General features: G+C 37.5%; 2 protein-coding genes across 2 annotated transcripts; both read right to left on the minus strand.

Annotated features, from left to right (window-relative positions):
* Nucleotides 1–810: 810 nt before the first annotated feature.
* On the minus strand, nt 811–3,165 carry LOC107982016. The gene is made up of 4 exons (XM_016989108.1): nt 2,334–3,165; nt 2,005–2,214; nt 1,304–1,759; nt 811–1,250 (listed from the first exon to the last, which is right to left on the minus strand). Exons 1-4 carry the CDS (start codon nt 3,163–3,165, stop codon nt 811–813), a joined length of 1,938 nt encoding a protein of 645 aa, XP_016844597.1.
* Nucleotides 3,166–21,531: 18,366 nt separating this feature from the next.
* On the minus strand, nt 21,532–24,527 carry LOC103316324. Its single transcript, XM_008209487.3, has 2 exons — nt 24,093–24,527; nt 21,532–22,120 (listed from the first exon to the last, which is right to left on the minus strand). Exon 2 carries the CDS (start codon nt 22,089–22,091, stop codon nt 21,768–21,770), a length of 324 nt encoding a protein of 107 aa, XP_008207709.1. The 5' UTR covers nt 22,092–22,120; nt 24,093–24,527; the 3' UTR covers nt 21,532–21,767.
* Nucleotides 24,528–24,835: the final 308 nt, after the last annotated feature.

Raw genomic sequence — 24,835 nt, forward strand, 5'->3', positions numbered from 1 at the left:
GTATAAATTTTTTTTTCTATTTTTTCCACACCACCTATGAGGTAAATAGACAGGAGCGTTTTTTTGTAATATTTTTTGTTAAAGTTTGACTTTGTTTGAAGTAAATAATTCTTATAAGGTTTTTATTTTGCTTTTGTATTGTTAACACTTTGATGTGCGTATACTAAGCATTGACTTTTGCTTTTATATTGTTGACACTTTGATGTGTTTATACTAAGCATTGTCTTTTGCTTTTGTATTGTTATCACTTTCGCGTGTTTATATTCAGCATTGTAAAAACTTTATAAGATCATAAATGTTTTTAATTTATCAATTTCCTACTAACGTAAATAATGACGGTACGTATCAACATATATCTACGTTAGATTTTTTCGGTAAATTTGATCTATATGGTGCTTTTCTTCGTAGACAATATTCCGTTAACCAAAAAGTAATTTGTAAAAGTTGTTGCCCGCATCACAATTTTTATATTTTAATCATCACTATATCAAATTTTAATAATATGTACTATATTTAAAAACAAATTACTTACTACTTGAAAAATGATACATATATATCGATGCAAGTGGTATGAATTTAACCTCTTTTTTTGTCTTGATTAAGCTACTTCTAACAATTACGTTGAAAGTTAAATTTACACTAAAACAAGAATCGGGGGGTTGGCGAGCGCAGCGAGCAGGGGGGCGGAGCCCCACTAGTATATATAATATACTATCAGATATTTCGGCAATACACTTTTTTTTATTTCCCTATTACACAACGAACAAAATGAGCCCTTATAGAGTCATTTTGACCGTAATTTCTTGTGAATCAAGACTTTTGATCACTTTTTCGGCGTTTGGGAACACTGTGGGCCGTTTTCTTTGCTACTTGCGGAATGAACCTCCTGTACCAGGATATTAATCCTGAAAACCGGCGTAACTCTTTGAGGTTCGTTGGCGGTTGCAGATCGGTGATTGCCCTTACTTTTTCTGGGTCCGTGTGTAGCCCCTCCTCGTCGACGACATGACCTAGGTATTTCAGCTGTTTTCTGCAAAAGTGGCTTTTCTCCGAATTCGGCTTCAGCTTGGCATCCCGTAATCGGCGGAAGGTTTCGCTAATAAGCTGTAGGTGCTGCTCAAAGTCCTCTGTAATAATAACTATGTCGTCGAGGTAACAGAACACATTTGGTTCTAAATCTGGTGTGATAACTGCGTTCATTAGCCGCATGAATGCTGCTGGTGCCGAGTGTAAACCGTATGGAAGAGAACCTTAAATTGAATTAAGCCTCTTCAAGGAACGGTGAAAGCGGTATACTTCTTGCTTTCCTCTGACAGCGGTATTTGCCAGTATCCATTTTTCAGGTCGATCGTGGTTAGGTACTTTGCTTCCCGGAGTTTGTTTAGTGTCGCGTGAACTTGTGGTAGCGGGTGTGCATCTTTGATGCTGATTTTGTTGATGCTCTGGAAGTTTTTGCAAAAGCGCGTCTTTCCATCATTTTTCTTTGCGAGAATTATGTTGAAGCTCCAAGCGCTGTCGGATGGCTGAATCACATCTTCCTGTAACATTTCTTCGACAGCCTTGTCGATTATTTGTTGCATGGCGGGGTTGTGTGGCCAGTAGCGTTGTTTGACTGGATTTGATTCGGTTACCTTTATGGCGTATTCGATGAGTGGTGTGGGGCCCTGGATACTTCCGAAGAGTTCTTTTTCATATTGGATGAGTTCGTCCACTCGTGTCTGCTGATCTTTCGAGATTTCCTGAATGCCGACGTCGCTGACTGAGAGTACCGAGGTATTGGACCGGTTGGGTTGTTATTCCTTTCCGGCTATGATCATGCGGATGTTCAGTTTGTGTAACGCATCCATCTCCAATAGCATCTCATGGCGTAGCCCTTTCATGACAATAAATTTGTTCCTGAAGGAGGTGCCGAGGGTCGTCTCCTTACTTTCCACATAGTCTGTCGCCTCGGTGGTTGAGCCGTCGGTCAGTGTAGCGATTGCCTCTTGCTTCCCATGCGCCAACCGTTGTTTCGTCCGATCATGGCGGTTTTTGGTGTTATGAACGAACTCACGGCCCCTGGGTCGACCAATGCCAGCACCGTCTCATAGTTTATTTGTACATTTACGAGGTATCGGAAGTCTTGGGACAGGCTCCCCCTACTGTAGAGCCGTCCCTTGGCGTGTTTCCCGAACGATCCGGGTATCCGTGGCAATCTCTTGTGAGAACGCCGTCCTTTTCGCATACAGAACAGAAGTTCCGTGCTACATTTTTGCAGTCGGCGCGGGAATGGCCGCGTTGTTTGCAACGCCAACATCATTCGGCTCTGTTATAATAGTCGGTGGTGTTTTTACTTGTGGATGCGCTATTGATGGCGGTTTTCCGTTCTTGTTCGCGCAGTTTTGCAGCAATATCTTCGTATCCTTCTATGCGCTGTATGAGCTGAGGTACGTCGGTTATCTCCTCCCTGCGCACCCATAATTGTAACTCGGGTTTCATATTGTAATATATATTATCGAGTTGCTCTATCAACGTATATCCTCCCCTTCTTCTCATCAGGGTCGTCAATGCATTGCAGTAAGACCTTATGTTCTCGTTGGGTTTTTGAACCCTTTCGGTGACTTGTCTTGTTAGATTCCGTCGCTCTCCGCTCGATAAATAAAAATTTCTTAACCTGATTTCGGGCTCCTCCCAGGTCCGACATTCGCTGGCGTAATGGCGTCGCCATTGCAGGGCTTCTCCTCGCAGCAGTTCCGGGGCTCCTTGCAGCAACTGTTCACCGGTAAATCCGTTCGATGCCTGTAGTTCCCGGACACGTTCTAAGAAAGAGTAGACATCTCTTCCCTCAAAATGACAGTTCCATTTGCGTATTTGGTCGAGAACTTTGTTTTCTCCTGGTGGTATTTCCGGTGGATCTCCGGTCGGGGTGGATGAGCGTCCGGCGTTGCGGGTCTCTTCAAGTGTTCGTTGGATTAATTCGTAGCGTTCGTGCTTTAGGTCTTGTTTCAAATCGGCTTCTTCGTCATGCCCATTTGGATGTTCTGCTTTTCCGATGAAATCCTGTGGATTCTTTCGGGCATATCGTTGGCGAAGCTCTACTACGGTACCCTCACAGTTGAGGTTTCTCCCCTGCAGCTCGGCGATAAGCTGCTCCTTGTTAAGGCGGTAAATCCAGCTGACCCTCATTATATAAAAAAAAATTCACTGGCTTTACTTCGAGACGAAATTCTGTGTACAATTTATCGTAAAAAAAAAAAATTAGGCGAAATATTCTTAATCAGGTCCCTATCAACTGCTTATCGTGCCGCGCGATCCGGCTTATAAAGGCGCGCGGCGCGGATATGTATAGGTGCGTTCACGACGCACCGCGTACGCCGCTCGCGCCACCTGGCTCGTCGTCGCTGAGTCGCTCGCCGGCTGCCGCGCTCCGCACTCGTGTCTCGTCACACACCAGAACATTTTTTGATTGACGATCCTTTGGTGTCACGTCCGGAACCATTTCTGGAAACTAACGAGTCCAATTCTATTTGTTCTAGATGGCATCTGCTCTCTTGCATACGCAACTATTTTTGGAAAAGGTGGAGCAAAGAGTATTTAACGCAAGCTCATCAGAAAGTCAAATGGTTCCGACCTAACAACCGACTGCAGGTGGGAGATCTCGTACTGTTCAAGGATGACTTGCTACCTCCAACCAAATGGCCATTGGCTCAAATTAAGGAGTTGCATCCTGACGCGGATGGACTCGCTTGTGTGGCTACGACACGCACGGCTTGAACTACATATAAACGACCAGGTAACAGACTTATTCTACTTCCTATCAATGTGAAGGCTTCAACACTACATCAAGACTTACAGAAGCAAAACGCAGCCGCCACGGCGGGCGGTTTCAGCTCTAACACATCAACTGAAGACTGAAAACCATTATCTTTAAATTAGATCAAATTCAGAAATCTTTAATACTGCAAAATCATTGCTTAAATAAATTATTTAGCTGTTTTCGTTGTGTTTCAGGTCGTTCTACTAACAACCCAAGGCAGGCGGTATGTTCACGACACATGCTCGATCGCACTCAAAGCAGAAAGTATCATACGCGAATTCGCTCTCCCGCCCCTCTTAGTATGCGAAGACGCTCATGTGATCACCTCTGCTCGGACCTCACGAGAGTTTTCCGGTCAGAACTGATTAGGCTACGGCAGCCGACAACACGAATTGTCTCCGAGCTTGAGTAACCGTCTCTAAGCGAAATTTATTTCAAGTCAACTCGTTTTTCATAATCAGCAATTTACGCATATACAGAGTTCAAGAATTGTTATATAGATTTAGTGTCAACATTAGTGATAATATACTAAGCATTTGAAGAGATTATTCAGTGTTTTTCTTTTCCCGACAAATCTTGACGCACTCTCCTCACGCCACCTACTATCTACTGCAACTGTTCTAGGAAGCGAACTCAGTCGCACCTACACTTTAAAATATTATAATAATAAACACGATTAACTGGTCCAGTTATCGCCAATGTCTACAAATATTTTGATAAAAAATAATAAAAAAAAATTAATTCTTATAAATACTGGTCATTTTTTGACTTAGTCATTGCCATCATTAGTTCTAAGTATACACGTAGATGGCCTAATTATAAATAATAACTGTTTGACTGAGTTATCGCATTATAAAATTTAAATATACAATATCAATTGTTTAGCTGAGTCATGGCCATTTTTCATTCCTACATATAACAATAACCGTTTGATTAAGATACATTAAAAAATGTATTACCTACGATAGTTATAATAATAGCTGTGTTTATATTATTATCCACATTGATCCTCTATAACTATAAAAAGCTCTAATTTAATCTGTCTGAAGTAAATAATGTATATATTATACTGTAAATTTACTTTAAAAAACTTGTATCTTCTTGTAGACGATATCTAGGTGCCAGGATGACCCCCATGTCGACGCGACGTCGTCTACAAGGGAGAGCACCACTTAAACATAAAATATACTAAAAATACTCCTGACTTTCGTAGACAATGTCCAGGTGTCAGGATGACCCCCGGGTCGAGGCGACATCATCTGAAGAGAAGAGCGTCACTTAAACATAAAGTATATCAAAAAATACTTTTGAATTCTCGTAGACGATATCCAGGTGCCAGGATGACTTCCTTATCTACGGGATATCGTCTACAAGAAAGAGCATCGGATATAACCTTAAACTTGTACTATAAGTGTATAAAAAGAAAATTTATATTTTTTTGTTTTAAATAAGAGATAAGTATATTTGTACGTACATACGCTACTTTGCTAATGTTTATTGTTAATGTTTGCAAAAACAAATTATTCAATAATTACAATTTCCGAGATAAATCTAGGCGTTTATATGCAAAGATTACAATGTTTGATTACGATGTTGGAGAATTAATTTTTGTTAAATATTTTCATGAAATATTGGAATTTTGCTTGTGCTTACCTTGTAAAGTGAGTTGATGATAAAATAAATAAATTGAATATATGTGCAATAGGTCGCCAAAATTTCAAATATATTTTATAAATGTAATTATTATTTTTCTCTATAATTGTTTGGCTAATAATTATTCAACAATAATAGAATATTGTGCACCAAGGTCGTAAAGTGGGCTTTTTTAAACCGAGTGTGGAGACTGCAATACGAGCCGAAGGCGAGTGTGTCTCTGAGCCGAAGACGAGTACTGTAAACCACATGAGGTCAAAAAGCCCGCTTAGCCCTTGGTGCACACAGTTGCGCGATAGTGTACTATACTCTCTCTCTCTCTCTCTCTCTCTCTCTCTCTCTTGCCCGAATTCGAGGGTGGTGTATGTCAGAACAATTAGTGATTTCATGTTAGTAATAAAATTGTTACAAAAAAGGTGTGGTTGAAAGGTGCTAAAGATTCTTATATTTTATTTTTACGACGTCGAATATGAATACTAAAAAAATTACTAAAAAGGATTGAAATCTCTGCAAAAATTAACTTTTATTAAAGTAAAAGGTTAGGCAAGTTTGATATATTCCGCAACGAAATTACAGATAAAAAGAACTGAGATCAATCAAACAAAGTCAAGTTTATTATATTTAAATGAAGCGAGGAACAACTCTCAAGATAATTAATACGTAACTAGCCATGTCCGTTTCATTGTACTTATGGAGTTTGTATGGCGTTCTAATACATAAAAAGCCAATTTTAGTTGTTCACTAATAAACTTGACTTTGTTTGATTAATCGCAGTTCTTTTTATCTGTAATTTCGTTGCGGAATATATCAAATTCGCCTAACCTTTTACTTTTTTAAAAGTTAATTTTTTTAGAGATTTATTATACAAAAATCACTTAGAAACAATTATGGAAAGTATCGTTTTTCATAAAAGTAAAATCTCAGATACCAATATAGAAGTAAATAGTGTCGCGGGCGCCGCGGCTTCGCCTGCTTTTCAAACTCGCCTTCGTGGCGTTACCGCCCTACTTGATTTCCGAATTTGAACACATTGAAATATTATGTTCCACTATAGCACACTTTGGCACACTTTGACACACTTTGGCACAAAATCCATTTCCACTAGGGTACATAAAACTTTTTAAATAAAGCTTGCAAATGAAAAACTGAGTCTGTAGCGTCGTAGTGTTAAGTTTAATGAATCGTTCTACTGAAAGAAAAATTCGATCGAACTTTCTGTTTTTCTAGAAGTTTGGAAATACAAAATACCCCGTGGCGGATTTGCGAAGCTTTGGCGCCAACATCCTCCAAGTGGGGTTGCCGATTTAGGTGTTACCATCCGCATTGTAACACATTCTTCGGCAACCCCGCTTCATAATTTTGCATTTTAAAAAATTCTATCTTATTAAATTAAAATTAAAAAATTTATTTTAGATGAATCGCGCGATTAGTCACGCGATTAATCGTTTGGCTAATCACGTTGAAAAAAGTTCGATAAATTAGTGCGATTAATCTTGCGATCATTTCCACGATTAATCACGCGAATAATCGCACGACTAATCTCGCGATTTTTTTCAGTAGGGAATAAAATTGTAAAATTTAAAGTAAAATTTCACGTAAAATTTTACATACTAGCAAATTTAGACGCACTCTGCGCGTTCTTTTTATCGTATAATATATTTTCTTAATATACGTTTTTTGAGGTTAGAAATTCATACATCTGCACAGATCGTGCGCAAAAATGAACAGCTAATCAGAACGGCTCTTCACTGTCCTTTAAGATGGCGCGATCAATTCTTTTAGATAGAATTAATCTTGACGTACAATCTTTTGTCAAATTTTACGTAGTCTTACAATTTTTTTAATGCTCTTGAAACTTTACATGTGAAAATTCAAAATATTTACATTAAATTTTATGTAAAATATTATCTTAATATTTTCAACAGGGCGTACTTCTTCTAGTCTCTAGACTCTAGAGTAAGAGCTGTCTGTTGTAGCCGAGTCCTTATGGTTATTCAAGGTGTTACGCGAGCCCTATACGCTCCATGTTAAATGATACTTATTTTAGTTCTGATGCGTAACTCATCGCGTAATACCTCGAATAGTAATAATCAATGTTATTTTTTCTACAGCCCGTTACACACAAAAAACGGACAGGAAATAGTACAAATACTATCTATATTTGAGGAACAGGAACAGATACAGGGAACAGCTTTCTGTATATAGATATACAAACCCATGTATGAGCTGTTCCAGTTTTCTGTTCTCTTTCGCGTATAACGGGCCTAACGGACCTACTTGTTCTACTACTTCATATTTGCTCCTTCCTTTTCTGTGCGAAGACCTTTTATGTTGCACCATGAAAACCAGGAGCATAAACACAATGCTATAGCTTTTCTCCACATTTTAATACAGCGCTCCGGAATTTTACACGGCAAAGGGGGCTTTCAGTGACAGAAACCTTTTTATATATAGAGATACAACTTTCATAAAAACAAGTAGAACACAAGCATAAATTATTTGTAATGCTCATTCTATCATTTGCACGATATTATCATGCACAAAATAATATTATAAAATAGTGTATAAAAAAACAAAAATTATAGTTATTTTCTTAATTGTGTATAATATATAATGCATATATTTTGCGCATACATCGCTACTTGCATACACAACAATTAACAGTGCAATATATTATCCCAAGGCAGCTTTATTGCAGTGACTTAATAGATTTTTAATTATTTTAATTTAGGAATATTACTTTTTATCAAGAAATATTTTTCAGAGCACCTAATCTATTTCTATTGCAATTAAAAAATGTAAACAAGAGTCATAACTACATTTGACTCAAGCACTATTGACAGCAACGCCCTCTGCTGGTACAAAATTGTATCTTAGAAATCTAGTGACTTTCCTATCTTGTTCGTGCTCCTGCTTCCTGGTCTCTAGTCTTCATGTGTTAAATGTCCATTGTCCGTATTACGTTTTAGCGTGCAAAAGCCCTAAAGTACAAAAAGCCTTTTTTGTATAAAAAGTGCAAGAACGTGCGAGACATATACACATAGTATGCATCGAACCGAGGATCGAGGGTCAACTTTATGTGATTACGAGACAACCTTTTACGTTTTACGAGACAACCCAAGATTACAAATATCCATTATAGTTACGGATTGGGTAATATAATAGGCAGAGAAGGAAGAAAAAAAAGTACGATACGTACAAACGTGCACGATTATATAATCAAAGTGAAAGATTAAACAAATGGTTGCAAAAAATTCTTCATATTTTTCCGCACGTGGGATGATTCCGTGTTTTTGCAAATAATTATTCAGACGCGATAAAAATAATCTCGACAGTTTTCGCTGATATGTCGTCTGCTTCTGCAGCACGAGCCACCAAGAGAGATGAACGAAAAATGCGTGATTGTCTATTACCTGGGCGAAATTTCTGCAAAAACGCTATCATCCCACGTATGGAAGAACCTGAAGAATAACGCGTATGCTTTTTCGCATCTAGAAATGGAGAAATCGCGTCGTCGTACGTCGAGAAAAATTACTTGCGGTAGTGAGCGTACATGCATGCCGTTTCGCGTGTCATGTCGATAAAACAGAGGAACTGTTAGATGGCGGCTGGCGCGCAACTTGAACGAAGAAGGAAAGAATGAGTTTCGCAGGGCCGTGCGAATACGTTTGAGGGGCATGAACTTTAAGCTTAGATTATAATTATTGTTATGATCTAAACTATGAAACCAATTTTTTGCGACATTTTTTTTATTCAATTCATAAATGTGAATAACTTTAAATAACTATTATTTACGTCCTAAACATAGTTATTTACGCTGATTCGCACACAAATGTGTCACTGGGGTAAATAATTGATTTGGATTCGAAAGAAGTGCAATGCAATAATTATACTTTATTTGAACAAACAGTTACTGATTATAATTAAATGTGCAATTATTATAAACAATGTTTGGGGCACTGTTTCTGTCTTTTTCAACATTCTCTTTCTTCTCCTTCTTTTTCTCCTTCTTCTTCTTTTCCAAAACAACTCGTAAATCAATTTTTTTCTCTCTTCAAAGAATACAAAGTATATATATTGTATTTTTTGTAAAGTTTTATAAATTCGTATTCAAGTACGATACAATACAGAACCACCCATGTCTATACATGTACACGCCCAGATACGTAGCATTCGCCGTTCCACGCCAACTGAGCGTGTGCCTCTCTCCCGACAAAATGTCCGTTTGAATTTGTGAAAGATATAGATACTAGTGCGATAAAAAATATTGTTACACAGCCTACCTATAATTAATTAATGGTTGTTAAACGAAAAATCGCCATGAAATTATCGCACATGCAAGATTAACAATCTTATTTTTCATAAATTAATAAAAAGAGAAACCAAAAAAACAAGCCTAGGTATATTAACATTTATATTATAGAAGCTGATATAGATAAAAAAGATAGGTCATTTATTTATTACTTTAATTAATTTTATGGATAATTTTATCAGAAAAAAATGAACTTTCAAAACTCAAAAATCGCTACAATACGAGTAGATACATACGGACATTTTACAAAAACACTATTTTTCGACCTAGAATACTTCAAAACACACTCCCAACATGTTTTTGGACAAACTCTGAAAATCACTATTACAAAGATTCCTTAGTAAGGAAGTAAAATCTGATCGATGTATAATGTATGTCATTGGATGAATTGAACCCGTACGTAAATGTATATTTGTATATAATATAGATGTACTCTATAGGTTGGATTTCAATGCAAATTCACTATATCGGAACAGATCTGCGTATCACCGGGTACGTTTGATTTAGGAACGTACGTTCGTTTTTAACATGTGTAGTATATCTATACATACTGATGTATATATATACTACATATGTTAAAAACGAACGTACGTTCCTAAATCAAACGCACCCACCGAGTGTATACGTATGCACAGTACCAGTGAGACGAATGTTTACTTTCTATGTGAAAACTGAAGAGTAAACATTGTTCAAGCAGATAAGGTTATTTGCGAGTATGAGTTTACCTTCTCTCCAGTTGTTCTCTCCAGCGCCTTCTTTTCTGCAAACGCTGCTGCCAGCATCCTCTTATTGTTTCCTCCGCTCTTACTTCTTCTTCCCATGATGAAATTCTATAAAAATGTATAAATGTTTTACTATGTTATGGAAAAATGCATAACACATAATTACTTGAAATAATGACAATACTCACGGTTACACAGTCCTATGATTATACTGTTGAGTATTCGCTTCTCCTACTACGCCACCTCCAGAAAAAAAGATTGGCGCTCGCGAGCGATTCAGTCATAGATAATACAAAAGCAATGCATTTTCCATGGTCCGCTAATCTATATGGCTTTCTTACTTATACTACGTGGAGGGGGTCAGTATAGCTAATCACATGTGGAAGGCGTGAACCTACACACTGTTTCGCGCTCTTTTACACCTCCGTGTTTACTTTGTGCTTTTCCGATTGACTGTTGTATACGAAGTAAATCAAGGCAATCAAACAATCTGTTGCATTTGCATTGTACGTGTCATAATAAATAGTACTTTTCATTATAATTTATTATAATTTTCTTGACAATGGAAAACGGAAAAGAAGTGGTTCGAGTTGTAACAGATAGTTCTGGGAGAAGAGGAATGAGTATGCCCAACAAGAAACGATATCGTCTGAGTGGAAAAAGGAGAAGCTTCCGAATGGCTTACTTGAAGCGGTAAGGAAATAAACATTTATATATTACGCGCGTAAAAAGCGAAGGAATTGACGGGTCGCCTTCGACCTGGTCGGTGATTTCGAGCATTTACACGTGATACGCGGTCTCTATTTTCTACCGCGGGCGGTATACTGCTTTTCACTACAACGGCCTTACTCTCGGTCCGGCCAGCGATATGAAAAATTATTCTACAACACTGCGGGGCATACATCCTCATATATGTGATGCCGATATAGGGGACTTACATAGATTTGCTAATGGGATCGCGTACACTACGGCCAACAGTCTGCGAATTGAAAGCAGATTTTGTCGCTCCGCCTAAATTATATACTCGGCTATCCGATCGTTTTATTCACCATTACAGTTTGTCTGTGTATATACACATAAATATTAGTACATTATTAGATTATTTCAATAACTTGTATTGCCATATACTATATTGTATGTGAAAGTGTTTTACGTTCAACATTTTTAATTATTTTAATTCGCTTTTATGGAAATAATAATTTTAAATTATTAAATTTATGAAAATGATATGAAGACTTTTGATTATTATTATATTAAACTTTAATATTTTTATTATAAATAAATTAATTTTATTGTATTACAAAATATCATTGTTTCATATTTATATAATTTAAAATAAATTATCTTCAATATTATTTTTTAATTAAACTATATAAATATAATATTATTAATATAATAACAAATAAAGTTATAATATTAACTATTACTATTATTAAATTATTATTTCCTATCTCTTAATTAAAAAATTTGTTAATATAAATAATTCAAGCATTTTTAAGTATTATTTCTCTTCATCTTATATCGTAATGATTAAATAGTTTACGATACTCGTGCGCGTAGGTGATCATCACACTCGCTACGCTCGGGCGACAAGATGCGCTCATACGACAATCACCTACTTCGCACACACGTATCGAAATATACTATTTTGACACACTGTGTGCGAAATTTGATTTTTCAGTAGTGTTTAGTGTGTGTAAAATACAGGATTCGCAAAGTCGAAAGAAGGCATGTGCGACATTTTTATTTTGCACACAGCGTGTGCGAAACAGTTTATTACGCGCACGCCGTGTGCGAAACTCTTTATTTCGCGCACTCGTTGCACAATGTACTATTCCTTAATTTCATTGGGATAATAATAACTATAGGGATAAAATTATTTATCCAGAATATTTCTAAAATCTGACATTCTGAATGACATTAAAATTTATTTGTATACTATTAATAATATAAAGATTTAATGGAAACTAGCAGGATTCACTTGTTTCGCTCGCGATTAACATAAGGATTAACATAATGTTTTATTCAACGTATATTATTATAATATACAATTTTATTTTAATCATAAATGAATAAATTGTAATAAAAAGTTTTTTAAAAAGAAGAAATGTACATTTTGTTACAGTAGAATCAAAGATCCTTATCTTTCGCGCAGATACACGGTAAAGAAACATGATAAGAAATATGTTATTTATAGAATAATTGATGTGCTACGTGAACCCAGAAATTTGTCCGCTAAACATTTTGCTCAAAAATCTTTCAAAAAAAAAATATAAAAAAATTTATATGCTGTAACGAAACATGATAAAAATATGTAATATTTATAAAAGAAGTGATGTGCTAGGTGAATCCGGAAAGATTTCCAGTCAACATTGTGCTTGAAAAATGTTTACAAAAAGAAATGTAAAATTGTTCACTGTGAATTCTAAATTATTTAAGGGATTGAAAAAAGCGTCTATATTTCCTGCACATATATACTACAAAAAAGAATGATACAAATAAATAAATTCCCAAGGATTGAAAGATTTGAACGAAAATGATCAAATATAATATATTCCTAATTGTGGTTACATTTAATCCGATATATTTTAGTATTATTATCTTTATTAATACTTTTATTAATTTTTTCAATAATGATGTTATATAGTTATTAATATATGTCATGAATTATATAATGTACAATTATTTATTAGTATTTTTATTTATTATAGCAATATTATCAATACTTATTAGGCTAAATATATTTATAATTTTAATTGTATAAGATGGTTGAACTTTAGGGGGGATCATTATGAGGGACTCGTATCCAGAAAATTTATTACTTGACAAAAATTTCCCCGCGTGGAGGGCTTTATTGGATGTTTTTTCCTATAAGGCTTTATTTTTTACCCTTTTTTACGAGTTATACACGGGTTGTACACTTAAATGGGGGCGCCACAGTATAGATTCTCACCGAATAGGATATCCAATATCAAATTCTAGCTGTCAGGTTATCAGTAAGAATGTCCCATTTATCATTATTACAGGAAAGGAAGAATAAATGCTCCGACTGATGTACTTGAGGATTTCTTACAAGATCATATAGCACATGAGATAACGAACGAAGTCGTTAATGATGTCCATGAAGCGGCTTCTGAAGAAAGTAGAGAAGATGGAATAACAATCAGCTGTATTGAAAACCTTCCAACGTCATCAGCTCTATGCAAAGAAGGAACTGAAAGTACTACAACTGATTATTCAGCAGGAAGCCATGACACCATTGGCAGAGTAACCGGTGATTACATAATTCGTGGATCAATCCATCAAGGTGATACACGTTTTCCTTCTACATCAAGAGGAATACAGTGTACTGCTATTGCTGCAACAGCAACAGCCATGACAGCTGTAAAGCACCCAACAACCTGGACCGCGTCAGACATCGATGAAATAGTGTGTCGTGGCGATCAGCTCTTCACGATTAGTATCGAAGCTCCTGAAAATCATCCTGATCAAGAAGAAAATCCTCATTATTTAACAGCTGAAGAAGTTGCAAGAGAAGTCATGATTTTTGGGAAAAGATATCGATGGAATGTTGAAAATGTTACTTATGGACATTTGGAAAATAATTTCAGCGAAATGGGTCTTCCAAATTTGAGGAAACTTTTAGACAGTATGACTTTGGAAACAATGAATGGAATATTGTTTTGTTGTAAAAGAAAATCATGATGATTTACATAATCGTCTTCGAAAAAATATTCCATCTAGGAGAGGATATGATTTTGATGGGCAATATCAATTTACTGTGATATCTGTGGAAGTATTAGATGATGAAGGGAGCCTCACTGTCGATGGTGCACCCGTTGAGGGCCAACAATCGCAAAACAATGAATCTGGTGAAGTTCAATTTCAGCAAGCACCATCTACGATATTATCAGATAGCAATAATACGAGGACAGAATCTTGTAGCAATATGCCTTTTGAAAATGTGCTACAACACGATGATGGTATGAGTATTCCCGAAGAGAACGACATTTCCACAACTACGTCCATTGATAAGGAAACTGTGAATAAAACGTTCCAAGTACAGGAGAGAGAGAGAGAGAGAGAGAGAGAGAGAGAGAGAGAGGGCGAGAGAGAGAGGGGTTGAGAGAGAGAGAGAGAAAGTGAGTGAGAAAGGAGAGACAGAGAGAGAGAGAGATAGAGAGAAAGAGAGAGAGATAGAGAGAGAAAGTGAGTGAGAAAGGAGAGAGAGAGGGTGAAAGAGAGTGAGTGAGAGAAGGTAGGGGGGAGGATAGAAGAGAGTGAGTGAGAGAGAGAGGGAGAGAGAGAGTGAGAGTGAGAAAGAGAGGGCGAGAGAGAGAGGTTGAGAGATTAGATTAGATTAATTGGTTTTATTTTGTGTGTACGATGTGTTGTACGATCAATTATGTACAGCAGGAGTAGTAAGAGTACAGGCATAATAATAGTATAAGATGTCTGTTGTAGTAGATGTGTAGTGTGATGATAAGGTGAGAATGAGTTAAGCGAGAGTGTGTGAGTGTGTGCGTGTGCGTGTGCGTGAGTGTGAACATGATGTTCATGTGTTTTCGAGTTCTAAGAAGTGCTCTTTAGCTAGTTTCTTGAAACCTGAGATAGAAGCAGTATTACGAATGTGTGATGGTAGGTTGTTCCATAGGTATGAAGCGGTGATATGAAACGAGTTCCTCAGCGTCTCCGTCGCGAAGGTAGGAATATCCAGAGGTGTCACCTCCCTCCTAACAGGCCGGAGTGTTACGCGGAAGTCGAAGTATGCCAGTACATATGATGGTACGGCTGTGTTAAACATCTTTCGTAAGAAACAAGCAGTGAAATACTTCCTGCGTCCTGCAGTGGTTAGCCACTGCAGCTCCCGCCTGTACGGGGAGATGTGCTCATCTCTCCTTACACCGTAGATGTAACGAATTCCTGTATTCACGAGCCTCTGTAGTTTTAAGTCGAGTTCCTGCGTCAGGTCACAGTATACAAGAGAGCAATAGTCAATAAGGGGAAACAGGAGCCCTTGCACTAAGTGCTTGCGCAACCTGAGATTGGTACTCTTTCTGAAAAAGTAAAGCTTGTACATTAGTGAGTGAGCACGCTTACACACTTTTGTAACGTGCTCCTTCCACGTAAGATTAGAGTCGAGCACCAATCCCAGATTATGCACGGAAGATTCAAAGCTGACCTGGGCACCCCCAATGATAATATAGGTCTTAGCTGTTGAGGGTAAGGCGTTTATGTAGTAGGGAGAGCCCAGGACAATTGCTTTGGTTTTAGCAACATTAAGTTTTAGCCTGTTCTGTGCAGCCCAGCCCATTATCCTCTCGGCATTAGCACTCATCTTGTTTGATAAAGAATCGAGCTCTTCAAGGTGGCATTGACTGTAAATTTGCAAGTCGTCCGCATAGATGAGATGGGAAACATCGGTATCAAGGCAGAAACCGATGTCGTTGATGTACAATGCGAACAGCAAGGGACCCAGAACGGATCCCTGCGGGACGCCGATGTTAAGATGCCGAGGAGAAGAACGCTCACTATTGTCACCAACGACGGCCTGCTCTCTCCCAGACAGGTAGGAGGCAAACCAGCGAATGACTTGCTTTGAGAAGCCGAAAGTGGATAGCTTTCTCAGGAGCCTGGCGTGACACACAGTGTCAAACGCCTTGCTAAAGTCGAAGAGAAGGAGTAGTGTTACTTTCTTTTTGTTTATCCCGATCTTGGCATCATCAGTTAGCTTAATTAGGCCAGACTGAGTGCTGTGACCAGTGCGGAAGCCTGTTTGAAGGTTGCCTAGCAATAGCCTTGATTAAAGGTATTCTGAGACTTGCTTGTGCACCAGCCACTCCAGGGCCTTGGAGAGAAAGCAGAGAAGTGAAATCGGACGGTAGTCAGTCAGGGCTGTTGGTGAACTGATTTTGTTGAGTGCGCGCACAAGTGACAATTTCCAGGCAGATGGGAAGCAGGGTACGCTCAGAGACAGGTTGAAAATGTGACTTAGTAAAGGAGCGAGAACCGGCCATGCTTTGAGATGACAACCTGTGGGATGCCGTCACTTCCCCTGGCCTGGGTGTCAAAGTGCGATACCGCAGCCAACACGTCCGATTCCGTTATAGGGCTGAACTCAAAATGTTCCAGGAGGTCAAGACTTTCCAGGGTGAGAAGATAATCCTCAACAGCAGGAACAAACGGATCGTTGGAGATCGCGCTGAAATGCCTGTTGAGTTCATCTGTTGTAAATCGAGATGGTAAGGGGGCCTTGGTGGCAGAAATTCCAAGTTTCTCCAGCTCTTTCCAGATCTCGGCAATGTCGGTCAAGGTAGACAGGCGTGAATAGTAATAATTCAGCCTGGCTTCCTCGACTTGTTTATGGGCATAGTCTAGCTAATCTGTAAATGCGGAGATCTTGATCGAGCCTAGAGTCCCTGAAACGCCTGTAAAGTCTATCCCTCTCGGATACAAGGTCACGAAGAGCCGCGGTGTACCACGGGTGACGTTGTCGTCTTGGTGTTACAGTCCGCAATGGGGCGAGATGGTTAATGGCGTTAGTAAGGTTAGTGTTAAGTAAGGATATGCATTCGTCGAGTGATGAAGTGTTGAGAGATGACCAGTCACATTCGCTAAGAAAGTCCCTTAGCTTCTCGGCGCTGATTTCTTTAAAGTTTCTGTAGGTGTAAGTGTTAGGTACGTAGCGTGGAATCTGTACGTCGAGAGTGGCCGTGATAAGATCATGTCCGTTGATGAAAGGTGCGTCTGTCTTCCAGTATGACAGCAGGCGATCCTGCTCGTCGATTAGACATAGGTCAAGCCAGGTATCAGAACCCTGTTTATGGTGCGTGGCACCATAGGGAACAGACAAAAGGGAGTTCTCATCAATGAAGGCCCTGATGAAATTGGCATCTTCAGATGAGGAAAGTTGGTCAGAATTGAAATCTCCCATTATGACCTTCGTGGAGTAATTGTGCATGTGAGTTGTTAGCTGGTCTATAAAGTTAGAGCCTTGGAAAAAAGGAGCATGAGGTGGACGATAACATAAGTTATCGACGGAGTGAAAGAGTAGGTGTTGTAACTCTTATGGCCAGATGGAGTGTTAGTGGATAGAACGCGAAAGTACCGACCTCGAAAAGTGTGAAGACGCCTTGAGGGTTCTCCCGCGATGCAGCAGATGTCACCACGATGTTGATTGCGGAGAGAAAGAGACGCCGTGCAAGTGCGAAAACAAGCCAGGCCTAGCGAAGTAGATTTGCAGGTTAGGAGCCGTGTAGAAAGTTTGCAGTAGAAAAGATGACAGAGAAAAATTGCAGCCTTCGGCGATTTATATATCGACGTGAAGGTTGCAAAATGGAGCGTGCAACTATCTACAACAGAAGAGGGCCCGAAGGCAAGGAGCAGCAGAAAAGCAGTACTAAAGAGAGATAGATCAGCAGAGCTGTTAACTGTACTCACCAGAGAGAGAGAGAGAGAGAGAGAGAGAGAGAGAGAGAGAGAGAGAGAGAGAGAGAGAGAGAGAGAGAGAGAGAGAGAGAGAGAGAGAGAGAGAGAGAGAGAGAGAGAGAGAGAGAGAGAGAGAGAGAGAGAGAGAGAGAGAGAAGAGAGAGAGAGAGAGAGAGAGAGAAGAGAGAGAGAGAGAGAGAGAGAGAGAGAGAGAGAGAGAGAGAGAGAGAGAGAGAGAGAGAGAGGAGAGAGAGAGAGAAGAGAGAGAGAGAGAGAGAGGAGAGAGGAGAGAGAGGAGAGAGAGAGAGAGAGAGAGAGAGAGAGAGAGAGAGAGAAAGAGAGAGTGAGAGAGAGGGTGAGAGAGAGTGAGAGAGAGGGTGAGAGAGAGTGAGAGAGACAATGTGAGAGAGAGGGTGAGAGAGAGGAGAGAGAGAGGGAGGGAGATACGTTTTCTTATCCTTATTTTTTGAACACATTAAGCTTAATGAAATATATTAAATACATATATTCACAAATGCAATTTTGTGACGATTTCTTGCGTAGGATTATTACGCAAAGGGGCGTTTTATAATTGCCTAAGCTTCATGGCTAGCCAATCATAAATTCTGGCTACTATTTTTCTGCGGCAATGATCATTTACTTTATACAAGCCTTGCGTCTAAAGGGTTTCAATGGATTATGATGCGTCTCAGTGGTATTCATTCATTATGAATTATTTTTTAAAGATAATTCAATAGTGATATGAGTAAAAACAAATAAAATAATGATATATTTTATATCGTTATAGGATATACAAGAGATTCCGAAGTGCTTTACTTTATTAATACGTACTTTATTTTATTCAAATAAGTCGAACTTTATATAATGTTACAGTGAAATAGTATTTTCTTTGCCAAGGGCGAAAAGTGGGCTTTTTTAGGCGTTTTGTTTTTCCCGTTTATGCCTCAAAACGCCCGCATAAGTGAACCGCGAAATGTTTTTGCCCGCTACTTGAAAAGCGTGCGAAAAAATTAAAAAATGCCCGTTAGTCAACGTAGCATGCGTTTTTTTTGTTCGCTGGTCTGAAAAGGGTAACTATAGTCCCGCTTAGTGGGTCAAAAATATGCGGAAATCGTGCATGTGTTATATGCTCTTGTATATCTATTCGAATTCAAATATTACAATTAATTAGTTGTACACTACATAGCCTCTCTAATCCAAATATCAACTTCTCCGTCAAGTGGTGAAATCGGTTATCACAAACGAGGCTCTGATTAATTTTATAATTTATGAATATGATTTAATCGATTGTAAGATACAACTTTTATAAGAAGAAAATATTTTATAACTTAATTTATATTATTTTATAGATTAATATCATAAAATAAACAATTCAAGCGTTTCTTTCCAATCCAAATCAATTATTTACCCCAGTGACACATTTGTGTGCGAATCAGCGTAAATAACTATGTTTAGGACGTAAATAATAGTTATTTAAAGTTATTCACATTTATGAATTGAATAAAAAAATGTCGCAAAAAATTGGTTTCATAGTTTAGATCATAACAATAATTATAATCTAACCTTAAAATTCATGCCCCTCAAACGTATTCGCACGGCCCTGCGAAACACATTCTTTCCTTATTCGTTCAATTTGCGCGCCAGCCGCCAGCTAATAGCTGCTCTGTTTTATCGACATGACACGTGAAACGGCATGCATGTACGCTCACTACCGCAAGTAATTTTTCTCGACGAACGACGAGGCGATTTCTCCATTTCCAGATGCGAAAAAGCATACGCGTATTCTTCAGGTTCTTCCGTACGTGGGGTGATAGCGTTTTTGCAGAAATTTCGCCCAGGTAATAGACAATCACGCATTTTTCGTTCATCTCTTTTGGTGGCTCGAGCTGCAGAAGCAGACGACAATCAGCGAAAACTGTCGAGATTATTTTTATCGCGTCTGAATAATTATTTGCAAAAACACGGAATCATCCCACGTGCGGAAAAATATGAAGAATTTTTTGCAACCATTTGTTTAATAAAATATTTAATAATAAATCCGTAGTTCGTCGAGAAAAATATTTCCGGTTTACTTGGAATCCGACGCTCTGATTGGCTGTCTCAGAGGTATAGAGCACTCTTAATCAGTTGTCTTCAAGCTATGTCTAAGTACAAGATTGTTTCAAACAAAATAATACAGGTGAGTTATTTATTTTATTAGCAAAAATAGTTCACTAGCAAAATTTTCGTAAAACTTTAAAAATAAAAAAACTTAAAAATTTTTCAAACTTTCAAACCAACATATTTTGCTGTTCTTTATTACTGCAATTTGCACCATGAAAAAAAACGCTGCCAGTTCTTGCTCTGCTCCTCAATTTACAGTCTCTTTACTCGTTTCCAAATAAAACTTCTATCTGACTTTATTCTAAAGTATAATTTAAGATTAGCATTATTCATATATGTTATAAACCCTTACTGTATAGGTATTTTTTATAGTACATTACTGTATAATATTCTTTCATTCATTGGCATTATATCAAAAGTTTTGTAGATAAACAAATATAAAAGTCGTCTTTTGTGTTGATTATTATTAATACTTCTACGATTAGAAAGTCATAATGAAATATATTTCTAAAAAACTTCAAAAACCAACCTGAAACGTCTCCTAATTTCAGATTTGGCCCATTCTTGTCATATTCCCCATTATTGAATTACATCTTACGTAAATTTAATAATTTTGTTTGTCTCTGCTCAAAGGAGTTTTAATCTTAATGTCTCATAAACTAATCGGTTTCATAAGCTGCAAAAAGAACTTAGCCGAGATAAGCAAAAGGTCTATCTTTTCCCAAAATTTCAACTTAATTAATGTCTTTTTACTCCCATAATCGTACGTCATAGATAACCAATTTTTTTGGTTTTCTAGCCTGTCTATTTCTAGTCTTTCTTAGCCACTCATACATACTCATGAAAAACTGGAAAAATTAGATTGCTTAATAATACGAAAAATTATTTCAAAAAGTATTTACATACACCTGTTAATATTAACTTCAAAAAAATTTGAATTTTTGAAATCGTCTGCTTTGTGAATGTGCATGCGCTTTCCGAATTGCTGACCGTCGCGGTACTTCAAGGCGCCTTTTCACCGAGATCATTTTAATCGATTTTTTTTCGACTTTCGATGTATCGTTTTATCTCAATAAAGCTCCTGGCTTCTCCAAGCTTTCGTGTCAAAGTTCTTGCGATCAATCAACTTTTTCGACACCGCGGATCGCGCCTTAGGCCCCTGGAGCACCGCGCCAGAAAACGCAAGCTAAGTTTATTGATGAGAAAGAGAAAAATCCCTGGAGCAGGCTTCTCCGAGTTTTCGCGTCAATGTGCATGCGATCAATCGACTTTTTCGACGCCGAAAATCAGGCCTTTGGCCTTTGGAACGCCGCCCTTGAAAACAATCCAATTTTATCGATGAGAAAGAGAAAAATCACCTGAAGCAGGCTTCTCCAAGGTCTTGTCTTTAAGTGTTTTCGATTAACAGTTTTTTTACGCTAAGAATCGCACCTTTTGACCTTTAACGCGCTGTCCTTGAAAATAAGAGCTAGTATTTCTATTGAGAACATAATTTCGTTCAAAATTGAAAATCATAGAACAGTTGATAGATTGTATTTTTACTAGCAAGAAACCTAAATAAACTGTTGAACATATTAATATTTCTTGCCCTTGTCCCTCTTCGCCAATGTTCAAAGGGCCCTCCTTTCTCTCGAATGCACGCTTCAGCGCAACGCAAGATGTCGTGTGTGGCTCGTCTAACCATAGGAACGCTGTTCGCATGGTCCCTAATGCGATTTCGCAACTCCTCTACATTTTCAGCTGCAGCATTATGTTACATCTGTTTTATGGCGTATCCCCAGAAAAAATAATCCAATGCATTTAAGTCTGGTGAGCGAACTGCCAATGGTATTGGCCCCCCACGTCCAATCCATCTATCTGGGTAGATGTTGTACAAATAATTGTGGACATCAATCGCAAAATGTGCTGGAACCCCATCATGCATAAATATTATGTTTTCCTGCTCCTCAGGGGTCAGCACTGCGTCTAGTAGCCCAGGCAGATCTTCTTGCAAGAATTGCAAATAATTGGGCCCATTGAGTCTATGTGGCAGCTTCCATGGTTCTATTAGTTGATTCCCGATCAGGTCTGCCCACATGTTCACCGAAAACCTGTTTTGAAAGCGATCTGTAAAAATAAATGAATATTTTTAATTTATAAATATTAAGTTAATATTTTAATAGATTTTTGTCTGTGTGAATTTTGATGTTTTGTGCATGAATTACTAGCATACAGATATGTCGGGCGTCTAATTGTTTTATTAATAGTGGAGGATATGCAAAAGATATATTCTCGGTATTATTTTTCCTCTCCATATTAATAGTATTAAAATTTAAATTAGGAAAAAGTGGGAGGATAACCCTGGTTATAAACTTCTCTCAAACAACAATTATATAAAAATAACCGGCAACGTTTCGTCCCTGGTGGGGACCTCCTCAGGCCTTTATTAACAGAAAATAAAATAATGAACATCAGTCATAATATAATATAAAAATACACTTGGATGTCAGTTGCTTAACAAAACAATAAAGAACTAGTCATATTAATATGGTATGACTAGTTCTTTATTGTTTTGTTAAGCAACTGACAGTTATTTTTATATAATTGTTGTTTGAGAGAGGTTCATAACCAGGGTTATCCTCCCTTTTGCCTGATTTAAATTTTAATACAATATATTCTCGGTGTTAGCCCGAAAGTAGTAAACTGAATTCGCGCCAACTTAAAAAAAAACAACATATCGTTATATCGTCGGTCCCTACGAAGGGTAGTACGGTTGAGATTTGCCGCAAAGACTAGTACGTTTTAGATCTTTCCTACATGAAAAAATCCAATTGTTTTGAAGAAAAACAAATAGTTATTTTGGTTAAAACTAAAAGAATTTCAATATTTTCAAAGTTGCCAAAAAATTTTTGAAAAATTTTTATTGGAAACTTTCCTACATGAAAAAATCCAATTGTTTTGAAGAAAAACAAATAGTTATTTTGGTTAAAACTAAAAGAATTTCAATATTTTCAAAGTTGCCAAAAAATTTTTGAAAAATTTTTATTGGAAACTTTAATTAGGAGAAAACAAATATTAAATGCCATAACAACTTTTTAAATTTCGAAATTTTTCAAACATTTTTTGTATCTATATATATATATATATATATATATATATATATATATATATATATATATATATATATATATATATATATATATATATATATATATATATATATAGATTAACTTTATTACCTTCTTAAGCCAAATGTGAATTTTCGTTTGCCCACCAAGGGGCATCGAAATTCCAGGCGCGGGCGGTTCTTCTTCAGCTATGATGTGCAGTTTGCAGGAATAAACCGAACAAACGATACTGACTGTTCCGAAAAGTTTGGTAAGTCGCAAATCGTATAAACAAAATAAATCGGACGTGGAAACAACGGAGACAGACTAACAGTGCTATACTCAAAAACATTATATTGAAACAAAAAAAAAATATCACTCGAAGATATGGCTAACTGGCAATTGTAGATCGATTGCGTGCGACAACTTTTTAGCCACTGCTATAATGTCATAGCTCTAGCGTTTTTTCGTCTTCAAACCACAAAGTAAAAAAATGGATCAAACCAAGAATTTTTTATCTATAAAATTTGTTCAACAAGTTAACTTTCCAGTAACTGATTTGAATTCACAGCGTTTGCTACTTTCATGATTTGAATTAATTATAAGCCTTGTCTCCCGAAGATGAAATCGTTTTAAGCCGCTTATCAAATTCCCAATAATACAATAATTCACATTTCTATAGATTTTTCATTAACAGCTGTAAAATTCGATCGCTTTCAATTTTTAGGTTCTGGACTTTGTACCTGAGATACAGTGCAGTCGAGGGGCAAAGGAAAGCTGAGCGAGCAACTTCTGCGACGTCGATATAGCTTTTACGCTGATGCCCCGAAATGCCAGAGGCCGCGGTTCTTATATTTTGTATAAAAAAACTTTTTATTTCTAAGCTATACTCCTCTCAAGACTCGCCAGTGATTCTCGTAAAAACTTTCTCGCGACTCTTTGCAAGCAACATGCCGGTAGTTTTTCGGTTTTTCATGGTAAAATGAGCTTACGTCTTTAAGTGCTACTCCGGTCGAGTTTTCGTAGTTGTTGACGAAAAAAAGAACGTGATCGTGCCTGCGAAACTTGGATACCTCAGCTCCGTTACGGTCGGATCTGTGGTTTTTCTTGCTTGTAATATCAAAAGAGCTTGTAATATCAAAATAGTCTTCTCTTGGGTCGCTGCAGAAGTTTGCAAGAGAAACGACATCATCAAGTTGATCAAAATTTTAGCCCAAAAAGACTCAGAAAAATCCGCACCAAGCTTGTCTTCCTTAAATCGGCTCGATAAAGGTCGAATGCGCGATTTTCCACGTCGAGAAAATCGCAAGCATTTTGATGCAAAAGCTCGGAGAAGCAAGGAATTTTTCTCTTTCTCATCGATAAAATTGTTCCAAAAGCAAACATCCAAAAAGTTATTATTTTCAAGTTGTTAAAATAAACCAATCTATTCTGAAACATAAAAAAGATATTTTCGTAGGTATATATAACACAATGTTAATCAAAGAAATACAAATTTAAAAAATAAGGTTATTTGCAAAAAAACTGATATACGTCGATTAGATAGTCTAGAAGATATGGTGGTATACGCTATAAAGCTAATATTCATAAGTTTGCAATGCAAGGAGACAAAAGCTAAGCCGCAATGTTCACTTTGGTCTTGCGGGATGAATGAGCATACGAATGTGCAGGCCAGGGTGCGGAGCGGGCTCTAATGTACTGGTACTGCAGGAATGAATGAGAATGCGAATATGCA

The sequence above is a fragment of the Nasonia vitripennis genome (assembly GCF_009193385.2).
Source record: "Nasonia vitripennis strain AsymCx chromosome 4 unlocalized genomic scaffold, Nvit_psr_1.1 chr4_random0010, whole genome shotgun sequence".
Classification (NCBI taxonomy): Eukaryota; Metazoa; Arthropoda; class Insecta; order Hymenoptera; family Pteromalidae; genus Nasonia; species Nasonia vitripennis.